The 13,570-nt window shown below is 47.8% G+C and overlaps 2 protein-coding genes across 7 annotated transcripts in view; one reads left to right on the plus strand and one right to left on the minus strand.

Annotated features, from left to right (window-relative positions):
* Positions 1–3,465, plus strand: part of KIFC3 (kinesin family member C3) — a 123,886-nt gene extending 120,421 nt beyond the window's left edge. For all 6 annotated transcript variants that reach the window (XM_068261148.1, XM_068261153.1, XM_068261149.1 and 3 more), the window contains one exon: positions 3,242–3,465. In XM_068261148.1, coding sequence (XP_068117249.1) covers positions 3,242–3,267 — 26 coding nt within the window. In that variant the 3' untranslated portion in view covers positions 3,268–3,465. The remainder of the gene's footprint in view (positions 1–3,241) is intronic.
* A 142-nt stretch (positions 3,466–3,607) lies between these two features.
* Positions 3,608–13,570, minus strand: part of KATNB1 (katanin regulatory subunit B1) — a 68,103-nt gene continuing 58,140 nt past the window's right edge. Inside the window, exons 17-20 of the mRNA XM_068261154.1 lie at positions 13,423–13,499; positions 13,273–13,347; positions 9,417–9,533; positions 3,608–4,035 (exon numbers count right to left, since the gene is read on the minus strand). Coding sequence (XP_068117255.1) covers positions 3,903–4,035; positions 9,417–9,533; positions 13,273–13,347; positions 13,423–13,499 — 402 coding nt within the window. The 3' untranslated portion in view covers positions 3,608–3,902. The remainder of the gene's footprint in view (positions 4,036–9,416; positions 9,534–13,272; positions 13,348–13,422; positions 13,500–13,570) is intronic.

The raw sequence follows: 13,570 nt of genomic DNA on the forward strand, positions 1-13,570 counted from the left end.
TCGCGTTCCCAGCCTGTCTGCTCCTGGCGGTGAAAACCGGAAGTGGTCGCCGGCGGGACCAGGAGGATCGGAGCGAGGCTGCGAGGGCACTGGACAGCTGCAGGGGGCTGAGGGAAGCCCCAGGTGTGTAAAACTCATTTTTTTTATTTGGCTTAAGGTTTACTTTAACCTCCTTGGCGGTATGAAAAATACCGCCAGGAGGGAGCGCAGCAGTTTTTAAAAAAATTTTTTTTTTTTTAATCATGTAGCGAGCCGAGGGCTCGCTACATGATAGCCGCTGCTGAGCGGCATCCCCCCGCCCGCTTCGATCGCCTTCGGCAATCTCCGATCAGGAAATCCCGTTCATAGAACGGGATTTCCTGGAGGGCTTCCCCCGTCGCCATGGGGAGTCCCGGGCCACCCCTCGGCGCTGCCTGGCACTGATTGGCCAGGCAGCGCTGGGGTCTGGAGGGGGGGGGGGGGGCCCGCGCCGCAGCAGATAGCGGCGATCGGGCAGGGGCCGGCGGCGATCAGAGTGCTGGCGCAGCTAGCAAAGTGCTAGCTGCGTCCAGCAAAACAAAAATTATGAAAATCGGCCCAGCAGGGCCTGAGCGGCACCCTCCGGCGGCTTACCCCGTGTCACACACGGGGTTACCGCCAAGGAGGTTAATCAGCAATAACTTTATCCCTACTTAAAGAGAAACTCCAACCAAGAATTGAACTTTATCCCAATCAGTAGCTGATAACTCCTTTTACATGAGAAATATATTGCTTTTTACAAACGGACCACCAGGGGGCGCTTTATGACTGAGTTTGTGCTGAAACCCCTCCCACAAGAAGCTCTGGGACCGTGGTACTTTTGGCAGTTTGTTACAATGTAACAAGGTTCACAGACAGGAAATAGCTGTTTGCTCCTAGCTGTTTTGGCTGTTACGGACAGCTGTAGCTACATAACCTGCCCACAGTAACAATGTCACCATGTAATAAATGTCAGAATGTAAATCAGGGAGAGGAAAGTTTTTACAATGGGCAAACACTGACTAAATCATTTATACATAATTATTGTAAAAATGAAGCACTTTTTTTTATTACATTATTTTCACGGGAGTTCCTCTTTAAAGAAAATCTGTATTGTTAAAATCGCACAAAAGTAAACATACCAGTGCGTTAGGGGACATCTCCTATTACCCTCTGTCACAATTTCGCCGCTCCCCGCCGCATTAAAAGTAGTCAAAAACAGTTTTAAAAAGTTTGTTTGTAAACAAACAAAATGGCCACCAAAACAGGAAGTAGGTTGATGCACAGTATGTCCACACATAGAAAATACATCCATACACAAGTAGGCTGTATACACCCTTCCTTTTGAATCTCAAGAGATCATTTGTGTGTTTCTTTCCCCCTGCAGCTATCTTCCACTGAAGTGTCAGGCTGTTTCTTCCTGCAGAGTGCAGACAGCTCTGCCTGTATGTAATTCCTCAGCATGTGAATGCCCAGCCAGCTCAGAGGAGGATTTATCCAGCTTGTACAAGATAATAGAGCAGAGAGAAGCTGCACTAATCTAAATAACACACAGGCAGTGTGCAGAGAGGGGGCTGGAGGGGGGAGATGCATCACAGAACCACAACACTGAAGAACTTGGCAGCCTTCCAGACACAGGCTGACAAGTCTGACAAGAGAGAGATAAGTTGATTTATTACAGAGATGGTGATAGTAGAACGTGCTGCAGTAAGCCAGAACACATTAGAATAGCTTTTGGAACTTGTAGGATGATAAAAAAACAGGATGCAATTTTTGTTACGGAGTCTCTTTAAAGAGAGTCTGAAGCCAATTTAACCCTGCTGGAGGTATGCAGTTTCGGTGGTTACATCCGCCAGAGTAATTTTTTGAATAAAACTTGTTGTAATACTTGTAGCTAGCTACCTGTGTCCCCCTCCACACCTCTCTGATCCCCCCGATCGCCGGCGCTTATTTTTACCCAGCCGCAATCCCGCGAGAGCCGCAGCCTCCCCAATCAGCTTCAATCGTCGCTATGGCGACGATCGGATATGATGTCTGACGTATAATGGCAGTGATCGGGGGGGATCAGAACAGAGCAGAGGGACTTGTAATACTTGTAGCTAGCACTAGGCTAGCTACCTGTGTCCCCCAAGTTTTATTTAAAAAATTCCTCCCGTGGCCATGTAATCCTCTGCGGCGGCGGCTACCCCGAGTGTAGGTCGGGGTTACCGCCAGGAGGGTTAAATACTTGTTTATACCTGTTATTTATGTTAAGGAATATGAGCAGTGCTAAAACGCAGCATTCCCGCGGCAGAACAAGGGCTTTATACCACCCAAATCCCCGGGGCACAATTCCACGACTTTCCAGGTGGTGGAATTTGCTGCTCGGGGAGGCAGAGCTTTGCGCTGTAGCTCCGCCTCTACATGAGTCAATCTCCATGCAGATCTCCGCCTCTCCTCGCCCCTCTCAGTGAAAGAAGATTGAGAGGGGCGGGGAGCAGTAGCGATTGGTGGAGATTCACTCCAGTAGAGGCAGAGCTACCGCCCAAAGCTCTGCCTCTTACAGGAAGCGCTCCCCAATTTTGGCCCCGGGAATTTGGGGGGTATAAAGCCCTTGTTCTGCCACGGGAATGCTGCGTTTTAGCACTGCTCATATTCCTCAACATAAACAGGTAAAAACAAGTATTTAAATTGGCTTCAGACTTTCTTTAAGACACCTACTGTATATATTTTTTTCAAGTCAAACTAGGCTTCATTGTATTGCTATTTTTTACCTTGAAAAAAATGTTCTTTTCATTTTAATGGGAAAAGGAGAAAATCTCAGTTTTACCAATTTGTAGAGAGAAAATAGTGTAAAAACAAAAAGCACTATTGTTTGGCTATTCTTACCGTTTATCACAAAACTTAAACTATGTTCCTGTCACAATTTATGGTGAAGATATTTGATTCTGAAATGATGCTACAGATTGTATTTTTCACTATGAACTGAGAAAAGTCTTTTTAATGGTAAAAATCAATCTTATTGGTTCAGGGAACATCTATTCCCTTTCACCAATTAGTGCTGCAACAGATCGTGCAGGAAGTTTTGCACAGGAGCAATGCCCAACCATGCACAGCACTGATTCAGCTACACGACCTAAAGCTACGTCCTCGTGGCTTAGATGAAGTCACAGAGGACGTAGATATACTGTAGTGGTGGATAAAGTGATTAAGAGAGTTATCCCCACCCTCTGTTCGCGGTCATTAATCATCGTTTCTCTTTCAGTCCGTCACCGAATTGGACCCCCATGATGACGTCCAACAGCTACAGACAATCCAGCCGGGAAACCAAGAAGGCAATAAAGAAGGGGCGGAGTCCCACACGCAGGAGACGCCAGTCGCACCTTACGCTACATGAACTGCTAAATGCTGCCTGTGAATATTTGTACTTTTAATATATTTATAGAAAAATTAACACTTTATTATTACAGAGTTTTTTTTATAATAAAACTGGTTGTCGTCTCTTTCTGTTCTCCACTCAGCCTGAAGGATGCACCAATCGTTTACAATGTGATAGTCATGTGATCAGAGCAGGGGGTGGAGCTATCACTTGGCTCCTCCTGCATCATCACACACAAACACACCAAAGAGATTTGATGTAAAATAGGAAAAAGGCATTTTATTGTTGCTAGAAAGAGAAAATCAACAAACAAGAAACAAAACAGACGTTCATCTCCAGAGATCGATAAACGTTGTGGCTGGACAATCCGCAGTCCTGGCCGGTCATTCCGTCTTATGTGAGAACTCAGGTGGGCCCCACGGGGGCTTCAGGCCGCTCCGTACCAGTAAAGTGCAGTTCTGTACAGAAACGGTCAATAAATAAGGACTCCTCCCAGATCCCCGTACCACGTCTGCTGCTCCACCCTCCATACGACGTCAGCGCTCCGTCACTCCAGCGCGGACATCAGGAGGTGGAGCTCCCGGAAGGCACTTCCATAGCGGCCGCTCTGCGACGCCCGACTCTTCACAAGCGCATGGAGGCTGCGCAGCTGCTTGTAGCAGAGCTTACACTTCATCAGCCTAGAGAGAGAGAAACAGAGAGGATTGTGGGAGGTGTGGCCACATCTCTGCATAGTACCGTATTTCGGTATAGTCACTGGGGATTCTTATTCTCTCCACTACTCATATCACTATTCCCTCGTCCTGCCTCTGCCTGCTACACACCATGCAAGCTGCTGTCACATCGACGGGTCGAAACGATAAATTCCACCGTGTCTGATCTGCTCCCAATTGATAACTGGATCAATTTTTTTTTGCAGTAGTGATCTGAAAATCGATCCGGTTATCAATCAGAAGCAGATCAGAAATGTCAGGAATTATTGTTTCGGTGCATTGATCTGATGGGAAATTGCATCATGTATATCTACCATAAATTCTGGGACCCGCCTTCAATTTTGATTGGCCAATTTTCCCCCCTCCATAGTATTCAAATCTGTAGGCCCTCACACTACATGAACAGGTTATGTAGATAAACTCTCGTACTACATGGAGGTGGTAACATTTGGCCAATCAGAATTGCTGGTGTGTACCAGGCTTAAAGAGGAACTCCAGTGAAAATAATGTTATAAAAAAGTGCTTAATTTTTACAATAATTATGTATAAATGATTTAGTCAGTGTTTGCCCATTGTAAAATCTTTCCTCTCCCTGATTTACATTCTGACATTTATCACATTTCTACAGCTGGCAGGTGATGTCACTGGAAGGAGATGCTGCTTGCTTGTTGGCAACTGGAAACAGCTATTTCCCACAATGCAACAAGGCTCTCACAGTGTGATGTCAGCACCCTGGTCCTGACATCACACTGTGGGAGGGTTTTCACCACAATATCAGCCATACAGTGCCCCCTGATGATCCGTTTGTTAAAAAAAAGGAATATATTTCTCCTGGGAAAGGGGGTGTCAGCTACGGATTGGGATGACGTTCAACTGTTGGTGACAGTTTCTCTTTAAAGGGGAACTGAAGTGAGAGGGATAAGGAGGCTGCCATGTTTATTTCCTTTTAAGCAATACCAGTTGCCTGGCAGCCCTGCTGATCTTCTGCCTCTAATACTATTAGCCATAGCCCCTGAACAAGCATGCAGCAGATCAGGTGTTTCTGACATTATTGTCAGATCTGACAAGACTAGCTGCATGCTTGTTTCTGGTGTTATTCAGATACTACTGCAGAGAAATAGACCAGCAGGGCTGCCAGGCAACTGGTATTGATTAAAAGGAAATAAATATGGCAGCCTCCGTATACCTCTTACTTCAGTTCCCCTTTAACACACTTCAATTAGGTGCTGTGAAAAAAAAGTAAAGGTGCGTACACACGCCTGATTTCTTTTAAATGATGGGTGGTTAGATCCGCCCGCGGGGCGGTTGTTCTGGCGACAGTATCCCCGTGTGTACAGTCTGTCGGCCGGCTGATAAGGCTGGCATATCGGTCAAAATCAGCCTGCCGATAGACTGTCCACACAGGGATACTGTCGCCAGAATGGCTGTCCCGCGGGCGGCTCTGACCACCCATCATTTGAAGAAATCAGGCGTGTCTTTCTGTGATATTGACAAGCTGACACATCATTGCATTCCAGTGGATCTGGAGGTGTGTTTAGCTTCTAAGGGCCACAATGGGTGATTTGCATATATTCAGCAGTGCTGCATTGTGGAAGACTTCATATTCTCACTCCAACCTGAATTATCGCAAATTCTTTCTGTTTTATGAAAGCAAACTTGTTTTCTGCATACAAACACGCATGGTGCACAGAAAAACCTGCATGACCCGACGAAGAAGGGGGGTTTTCACTGTGGCTTCTCAAAAAGAAAAGGTATTTCCCTTTGAGTGACACCTGCAATAATGTGAATCTGGAGACTGTCAGGCTGGACGCTGTAGTATGTGAGTGACGGTTGGAACAAGCCTGCAGGCAGGGGAGTCCGAGCATCACATCTGCAGGCTTGTTACAGGTCAGTGCCTTAAAGGGAACCAGAGGCCCCAGAAAAAAGGTTTTATACATACCTGGGGCTTCCTCCAGCCCCATACGCACGGATCGCTCCCACGCCGCCGTTCTCCAGCTTCCTGTATCCGGCGGTACCAGGTCCCGTACTTTCGGCCAGTCGGCGGCAGGACGCGGCCAATTATCCGCATCACAGGGGCTCCCGGCATACACTTACGCGTGCAGCTGCCTACTGAGCACTTTTCTTTGTGGGTGGGGTCATTTGAGCATGTGATTTTGGGTGTAACCTTACTCTATTTAAGAGTTACCCTTTCTTGCTTGTGCCTATGCTATGATTAAGGGCGTGTAACGCCCGAAATATGTCAGCATGTGGTGCTGGTTTTAGCCTGTCGTGTATAATGATTTAATAAAGACATACAGATCCTACCGACATCGTGCGGATTTCACTTTTGCACAGTCTTGGATTCGAGGTTTTGGCAGCCTGCTTTCCTGCACTGTCGGCAGACGGAGGTTGTGAGCGGAGTTCCACGTACATTGTGCCTACTGAGCAGCCACACGTGTAAGAGTATGGAGGGAGCCCCTGCTCATGCGGACAATTGGTCGCGTCCACCGGAAGTGACGGGACCCGGTACCGCCGATACAGGAAGCGGTGGACGGCGGCGTGGGAGCGATCTGTGTGTATGGGGCTGGAAGAAGCCCCAGGTATGTATAGAATCTTTTTCTGTTTTTGTTTTTTTTTTAGTTCCTCTCTGGTTCCCTTTAACCACTTCCGGATACCGGGTGGTTTTGCTGATCGGTGCTGCGTGGGCTCTCCAGCCCGCAGCACCGATCAGCTAGCAGCCAGGCCGATCAGACTTCCCCCCTTTTTTCCCCACTAGGGGGATGTCCTGCTGGGGGGGTCTGATCGCCGCCGGCTGCTTGCGCTTGCGGGGGGGGCTCTCTTCAAAGCCCCCCTCCACAGCGCTTCGTGGCCGCCTTCCCCTTCCCTCCCTCTACCTCCCCCTGTGAGCGGCGCAGGACGGAATTCCGTCCTGCGCCTGATGGGATAGGCTTCAGCCTATCAGGTGCCGGTGGTCCCCGGCCAATTAGAGGCCGGGGATCGCCGATCTCCGCCACGGCGCTGCTGCGCAGCAGCGCCGTATACATGTAAACACCGGGGAAGATCTTCCCCGTGTGTTTACATTTACCCTGCGAGCCGCCGATCGGCTCGCAGGGTGTTCACGGAGACACGCTCCGGGAACTGACATGGAACGGCCGCTCATACGAGCGGCCGTTTCCATGGCATCCACTTCAGGATTCAGGGGCGTAGTTAAGCGTACGCCGAATCCTGAAGTGGTTAAAGGCCACCTGAGTTGAGAGGGATATGGAGGCTGACATTTTCATTTCCATTTAAAAGGACACTTAAACCAGGAATAAAAAAAAATCAGTTTTACTTGCCTGAGGCTTCTACCAGCCCCCTGCACCCTCGCAGTCCCTCACAGAACTTCCGGTCCCCCACCGCCAGCCAGTTCAGTTTTCGCCGACAGGCCCGGCCACACGCATTTTTCTTCACGTTCCCATCCGCAATAGCGGCCTGTGCCTGTGCAGGATGCTATTGAGGATGGGAACATGAAGGATACACGTGGCCAGGCCTGCTCAGGCGCAGAAAGCCCGCCGACTCCCTGTCAGCGAAAACGAAAGTAGCTGGCGGCGGGGGACCGGAGGCACCGTGAGTGACTGCGAGGGCACAGGATGGCTGCAGGGGGCGGGTAGATGCCCCAGATAAGTGAAACTGATTTTTAATTTCTGGCTTAAGTGTCCCTTTAAATGATGCACATTGCCTGGCTGACCCTGAACAAGCATGCAGCAGATCAGGTGTTTCTGACAGTATTGTCAGATCTGACAAGGTTAGCTGCATGCTTGTTTCTGGTGTGTGATTCAGCCACTATTGCAGCATGAAAGATAAGCAGGATAGCCAGGCAACTGGTATTCCTTAACAGGAAACAAATATGGCAGCCTCCATATCCCTCTCACTTCAAGTATCCTTTATTAGGGGATGAGGTCACAGACTACAATGTCTGGGTGGATGAAGCTGCTGCTTGTGTAGCATAGTTCACTGCAAGTGTTGCTGCCATAAATCTCTGTGTGACATTTGAGCGAATTGCAGAAGTCTTCGGTTGTAACGGTTACGTTTGTGGATGTGACGCCTGATAAGAAAGTGGTTACTTTTTCCTTCTTTTCATTTTGATTGGGGTGTCCAAGGTCTGAACTGAAGACCTTTCCTGCACAGGCGAAGCTCAGGTACAGAAAGAGATACTAAGCTAAGGAGAGGGACGCCTCAGGATCGTATTGAGGCATCTCTTGGTGTTCTGCAGTCTACCTTCGCCAAGTGCAGACCCCCGAAAGATCAAAGGTAGTGGTTTTGGCGAGCTAGGCACCGCTATAGCACTAACGCTACAGTGCACACCCTGCGCAAGGGCAATTTGGGGTTCCAAGTTGCTTGAAGACTCGCCAATCTTATCAGCGTACCTCTGGCATCAGTGCGGCCGCGCATACGTAATAAGCAGGAGCCTATGCTACTACAGATGCGCGGCCGCGTTCATCACAGAAGAATATATAGGGGGTCCGAGCTTCGCAAGGGGGGGTCAGCAGAATGCCAAGGGAAGCCTCAATAAGATCCTGAGGATTCCCTGTCTGTAGCTACGTACATATTTAAGGTGCCAATAAGCAGTACTATATTTTCCTCAGATTCGATCAGATTTGCGGGATTGGGTTTAATCAGAAGGTGATTATCAATTGTTCCCCAAAACAAGTCAATTAGTACACTTTCTCGCTTCAGATTCGATAATAAAACACAACATTCCTACCGGCAAAATTCTGTATTCCAATCGACCATAGAATCTTTTCAGGTTTTCTCCACAAACTGGTATTCTGAACAATTCAATCATGAAAACCTGATGGAATGATCACATTTGTTCCCAGCCAGCAGCCCTGATTAGTTGGCACTTTGGCTGAAGGTCCACGTGTTTAAAGGGAAGGTTCAAGCAAAAAAAAAAAAATGAGATTCACTTACCTGGGGCTTCTACCAGCCCCATGTAGCCATCCTGTGCCCTTGTAGTCACTCACTGCTGCTCCAGTCCCCCGCTGGCATCTTGCCGACCTCGGAGGTCAGGGCCACATTGCATACATTTTTACGCATTCCAGCTAGTGCAGGAACAAAAATTTACGCGTTTCACCACTAACGCGTAAAAATGTATGTGTTAATGTTCCTGCACTAGCGGGAATGTGTAAAAATGTACGCAATTTGGCCCTAACCTCCGAGGTCAGAAAGCTGCCAGCGGAGGACTGGAGCAGCAGTGAGTGACTACGAGGGCACAGGATGGCTGCATGGGGCTGGTAGAAGCCCCAGGTAAGTGAATCTCTTTTTTTTTTTGCTTGGACCTTCCCTTTAAGACGTATATAATAAATGTCTGACTTGTGCACAACGCTTACCTCTCCTCGCGAGATATGTCCACGCCCACAGAGGGCGGAGCTGCCAGGGTGTCGGTGATCAATGGGAGGAACCGCTGCAGGATCAGCTTCAAAGAAACGCATCCGGTCTGCATGTAACTGGAAAGATACAAACATAAAGTGGGTGAAACCACTAAAGCAGGGGTGTCACACTCAATCAGGATGAGCTTGAGTCTAAGGGCCCGTTCACATCTAAAATCGCAGAATGTTTTGCGGGAGTGATTTTCCCACGATTAACACGGGAAAAATCACTGGACACTGCAGCGGTTTTGGAGCAATCACTAGCGTGCTATGCATGCTAATCGCGATCGCTAAATGCTAATCACCGGCAAACCACTGCATGTGACACGTTTGTGGATACCGCCAACCGCAAACATGGCAGTGAGAACACTGCCATGTGTTACATGTTGTAACGGTTTTTACAAAACCGCTAGCGGTTTGCCGTGAGCGGGAATCGCGCGATTCCCGCTCAAGTGAGAACGGGCTCTAAAGGTGGCCATACACTTATAGATATGCAGCAGATTAAACCATCAGATAGATTCAGGTCGAATCTGACAGGAATCTATCTGATGTGTGCTACACACTAGGAACAGATTTCCAAAAGATCTCAGAATCTATTGGGTGGGGTGGGGGGTGGGATGAAGAGAGAATAGTAATCTATGCCGCCAGGAAATTTGCAATAGCAAGACGAGCTGTTTTTCAGGTTCACCCTGTGCCCACATTTCCGGGCACCCTTTTTACATAAATACATATAGCCCCCCCCCCCCCCCCCCACTGCAGGAAACGGCGTTGTGACCAATGTTCAAGGAAAACCACATGCTAACCAGTGCGAGTGTGAAGCAGCACATTATTCTTAGCCCTGCCCACATAGTGATCCAGTTCCTGCAACGCCGCACATTCTGATGACATCACTTCCTGCTGCATCAGTCTTGGAATTCATATAGCTCTTCACCGCTGCCTGCCATGAGGCACCACAAAACCCCTACCTAAAGGGCTTGTGGCCCCCACTGATCTAGTGCTCTGGCCCTGCGGAGGGGACAGCACTGCACTAATGACACAACCCACCTAAAACATGAGCCATTACTGACAGCTCAGCTTCGTTCTCTCCAGCCCTGCGGCGGTCACTACAGAGCAATGCACCGTCCAAACAGCACCAACAACACTAAAACCAGCCATACATTATACAACATTATCGCCCAATTCAATGTTAGATTCAACAAAGACATCTAATTGGGCAAAAATTGTGATTAACCACAGCACTGCAGCTGTCCTGCAATCGACCTGCAGGCGACATCCCTTGATAGGGATAGTCGGTTTTTGCCACGATCGACCCACGGTCTCAGCTGTAATGTCGATTACAGGCCGATCAGCACTGTGGTTGAATAGTGTATGGCTAGCTTATCACTGTGCAGAACTTACAGTTTATATCTACTTCCATTAAATAAATGACACTGCATATGTTAACTCATTAGCAGCTTCAGTAGAGTTATCCCGTGTGAGATAAGTGCGCTGCTTTTCACCTCAGTCGGCAGAACTCCGTGTGCTGTAAATTCTTGGAATGCTTGGATGTCTCTCTACTGGTAGAAAATATAGAAACTAAAAGCAGAAGTCCTCTGTTTTTTGTCTCACACTGCCCCCTAGTGACATGTGACCATAAATACACTTTACTGCAGTACTAATTAGAAGCAGGGAACTTTAACAAATAAGGCACTCAGCATAGACTTGGATGCTTTTAGCTTTATACTCCTGACTCACTGCCTGATGAAGTGGGGTCACGCCCGTGAAACGCGTTGCAACTAATGTGGAGTGTATAAATAAATAAATCTTGTGTTATACTTGAACACGTCCCTATTGTCATCCTTTGGAGTGGAAAAGGGTCCACCCCCCACCACTTCCATGTTTTAAGAATTTTATATATTTTTATCCTTTTGGCGCCTCTGTTTACTTCGATATTGTATTTGTCAACCCTTGGTGGGAGGGCGGGAATTCTTCTCATGTACCGAGAGCGACTTCTTAACCCTGAGTGGGGACAGTCTTGTTCTCCCCGCCTGCCTACTGTACGGCCTCGTTCACATCTGCTGCGCTGAAAAACGTGTTAAAGCGCATGGTAAAAAACGCATGCGCTTGTGCGCGCTTTAGTCCGCGTTTCTATGCGTTGCGCTGCGCTTCTTTAAAGCACGTTTTGCTTACTGTAGCAGCAGCAGTTGTCAATAAAACTTTGTTTTTGTATTTAAATGTATTTTTTTCTCTAATTAGGGGTAAAAAACGCATGCGCTTCTATGCGCTTCTATGCGCTAAAAAAGCGGACCCATTTACTTGCATTGATGTGCGCTTTCCAGCTGAACGCACAGAAATACATGCAACACTACGTTTCTGTAACGCTGCTCAGCGCAGCGCATAGATGTGAACCAGCTACATTTAGTTACATGGAAAAATCAATACCTTGCTGAACGCACAGGGCAGTGCGCTGTGGAAAGCGCACAGAAACGGCCCTGATGTGAACGAGGCCTTGAATTACTCTACACTTTCTCCTGATACCAATACATACTACACCATATCTGGGCTCTCGGTGTCCATGCTTTTTGTCTTCCCAAGAAATTAAAAGGGATAATAAAATAGGCCTGGAGCACTTGCCAGCGTCTAAATAAATTGGCTGCTAAAGGGTTATTGATGCACAAGCCTGACAATGGTCAACATAACTTGTTGTAGTCTCTGCTGGGATATTGCTACTTTTCAGATTGCCATATTTATCATGCTGAATATTATAAGGGCAAATGGCCTAAATAATTGTCACTTATATAAGGGATGGACATTTTTCCATAGCAATTACCTGATAATATCGATGGTCGCTAAGATTTATAATGGAGTGATTCAATGAGGCACAGAAAACGGGGTTCTTTCAAACACCACATCTGCGGTAAACTGCCCAGTTTGAAGCTGGCCGCTGTTTGATGGCCGAGATAACACAGGCGCACCTGTTATAAGTGTGTCAGCTGTCTGAACATCTGAATGTTATTTATACACAAGGATTAATTAAACCGGTTTTCAGTTGAGCACATAGTCTTCCTGGGCAGCTTTGCTTGCTCTCGCTGCTGGTGCGTATTCTAAACATATAACTCATTATGTAACTATATTCATTACAATCCATGTGCAGATGTTTACTAAAAGGCAGATGGCATACCTGTACACTTCTACAATTCTTTTATTTTTAGATGGTTCTTGTTATTCGCACATCTCTCCTGGTCTAGTCTCCTTCTTAAAGGGAAACAAAAGTCTAACACAAAAAAAGCCAGTTTTACTTCCCCGGAGCTTCTACCGACCCTCTGCAGCCACCCACACCGGTACTCAACGATCCTCCGTTCTCCCAGTTTGGATTTCGCCGACTGAGCTGGCCACTGTGTCTGCACGGCCCTGGCCACGCGTGTCGTCCTTCGCGCTCCTGCCGCCAAGAGCGCCCTGCACAGTACGATACAATCTCTACTATGCCTGCCTAGGACGCTCCCATTGATGAGAGCGCAAACAAGGACACGTGCGGTCAGCCATGCAAGCATAGTTGGCAGCACCAGGCTTAGTTGGCGAAACCGAAACTGAGCCACGGTGGGGTACCAGAGGATCGCTGAGTACTGGCCAGGGCACAGGACAACTTCAGGGGGCAGTAGAAGCCCCAGGTAAGTAAAACTGAGGACACTGGCTAAGGAGCGTCATTCATTCACAAGGAACCGTTCACACTGCACTGAGATGACTTTGTGCCAAGTCCTTACAAACAAAATAACCTTCACCCCGACACCCCCTGACCACAGCTCCCCAATACTGCCCCCCGTCTCTACCCAGCACTCACCTCTCATATTTACTCTGCAGCAGTTTGTCAATCTGAGAGAGAACCGTCAGACACAGATCCAGTTTCCATAGCGACCTGTAACACAAGCCCAGTTACTCACTGACGCCAAATATTGGGAAAAAGTAGAGCGAACTGAGATGTTACACTTACGCTTTCTGATTGATGATGTTTAAGACATCCACCACCACAGACAGGTCATTTACAGCCACCGCGGAGTCCATGGCGGTCTACGACAAACAAAAGCAATCATAGGTAGAGAACAGAGACAAAACAAATCTATTCTCAGGCGCTCACATTT

The sequence above is a fragment of the Hyperolius riggenbachi genome, chromosome 11, assembly GCF_040937935.1.
Source record: "Hyperolius riggenbachi isolate aHypRig1 chromosome 11, aHypRig1.pri, whole genome shotgun sequence".
Lineage (NCBI taxonomy): Eukaryota > Metazoa > Chordata > Amphibia > Anura > Hyperoliidae > Hyperolius > Hyperolius riggenbachi.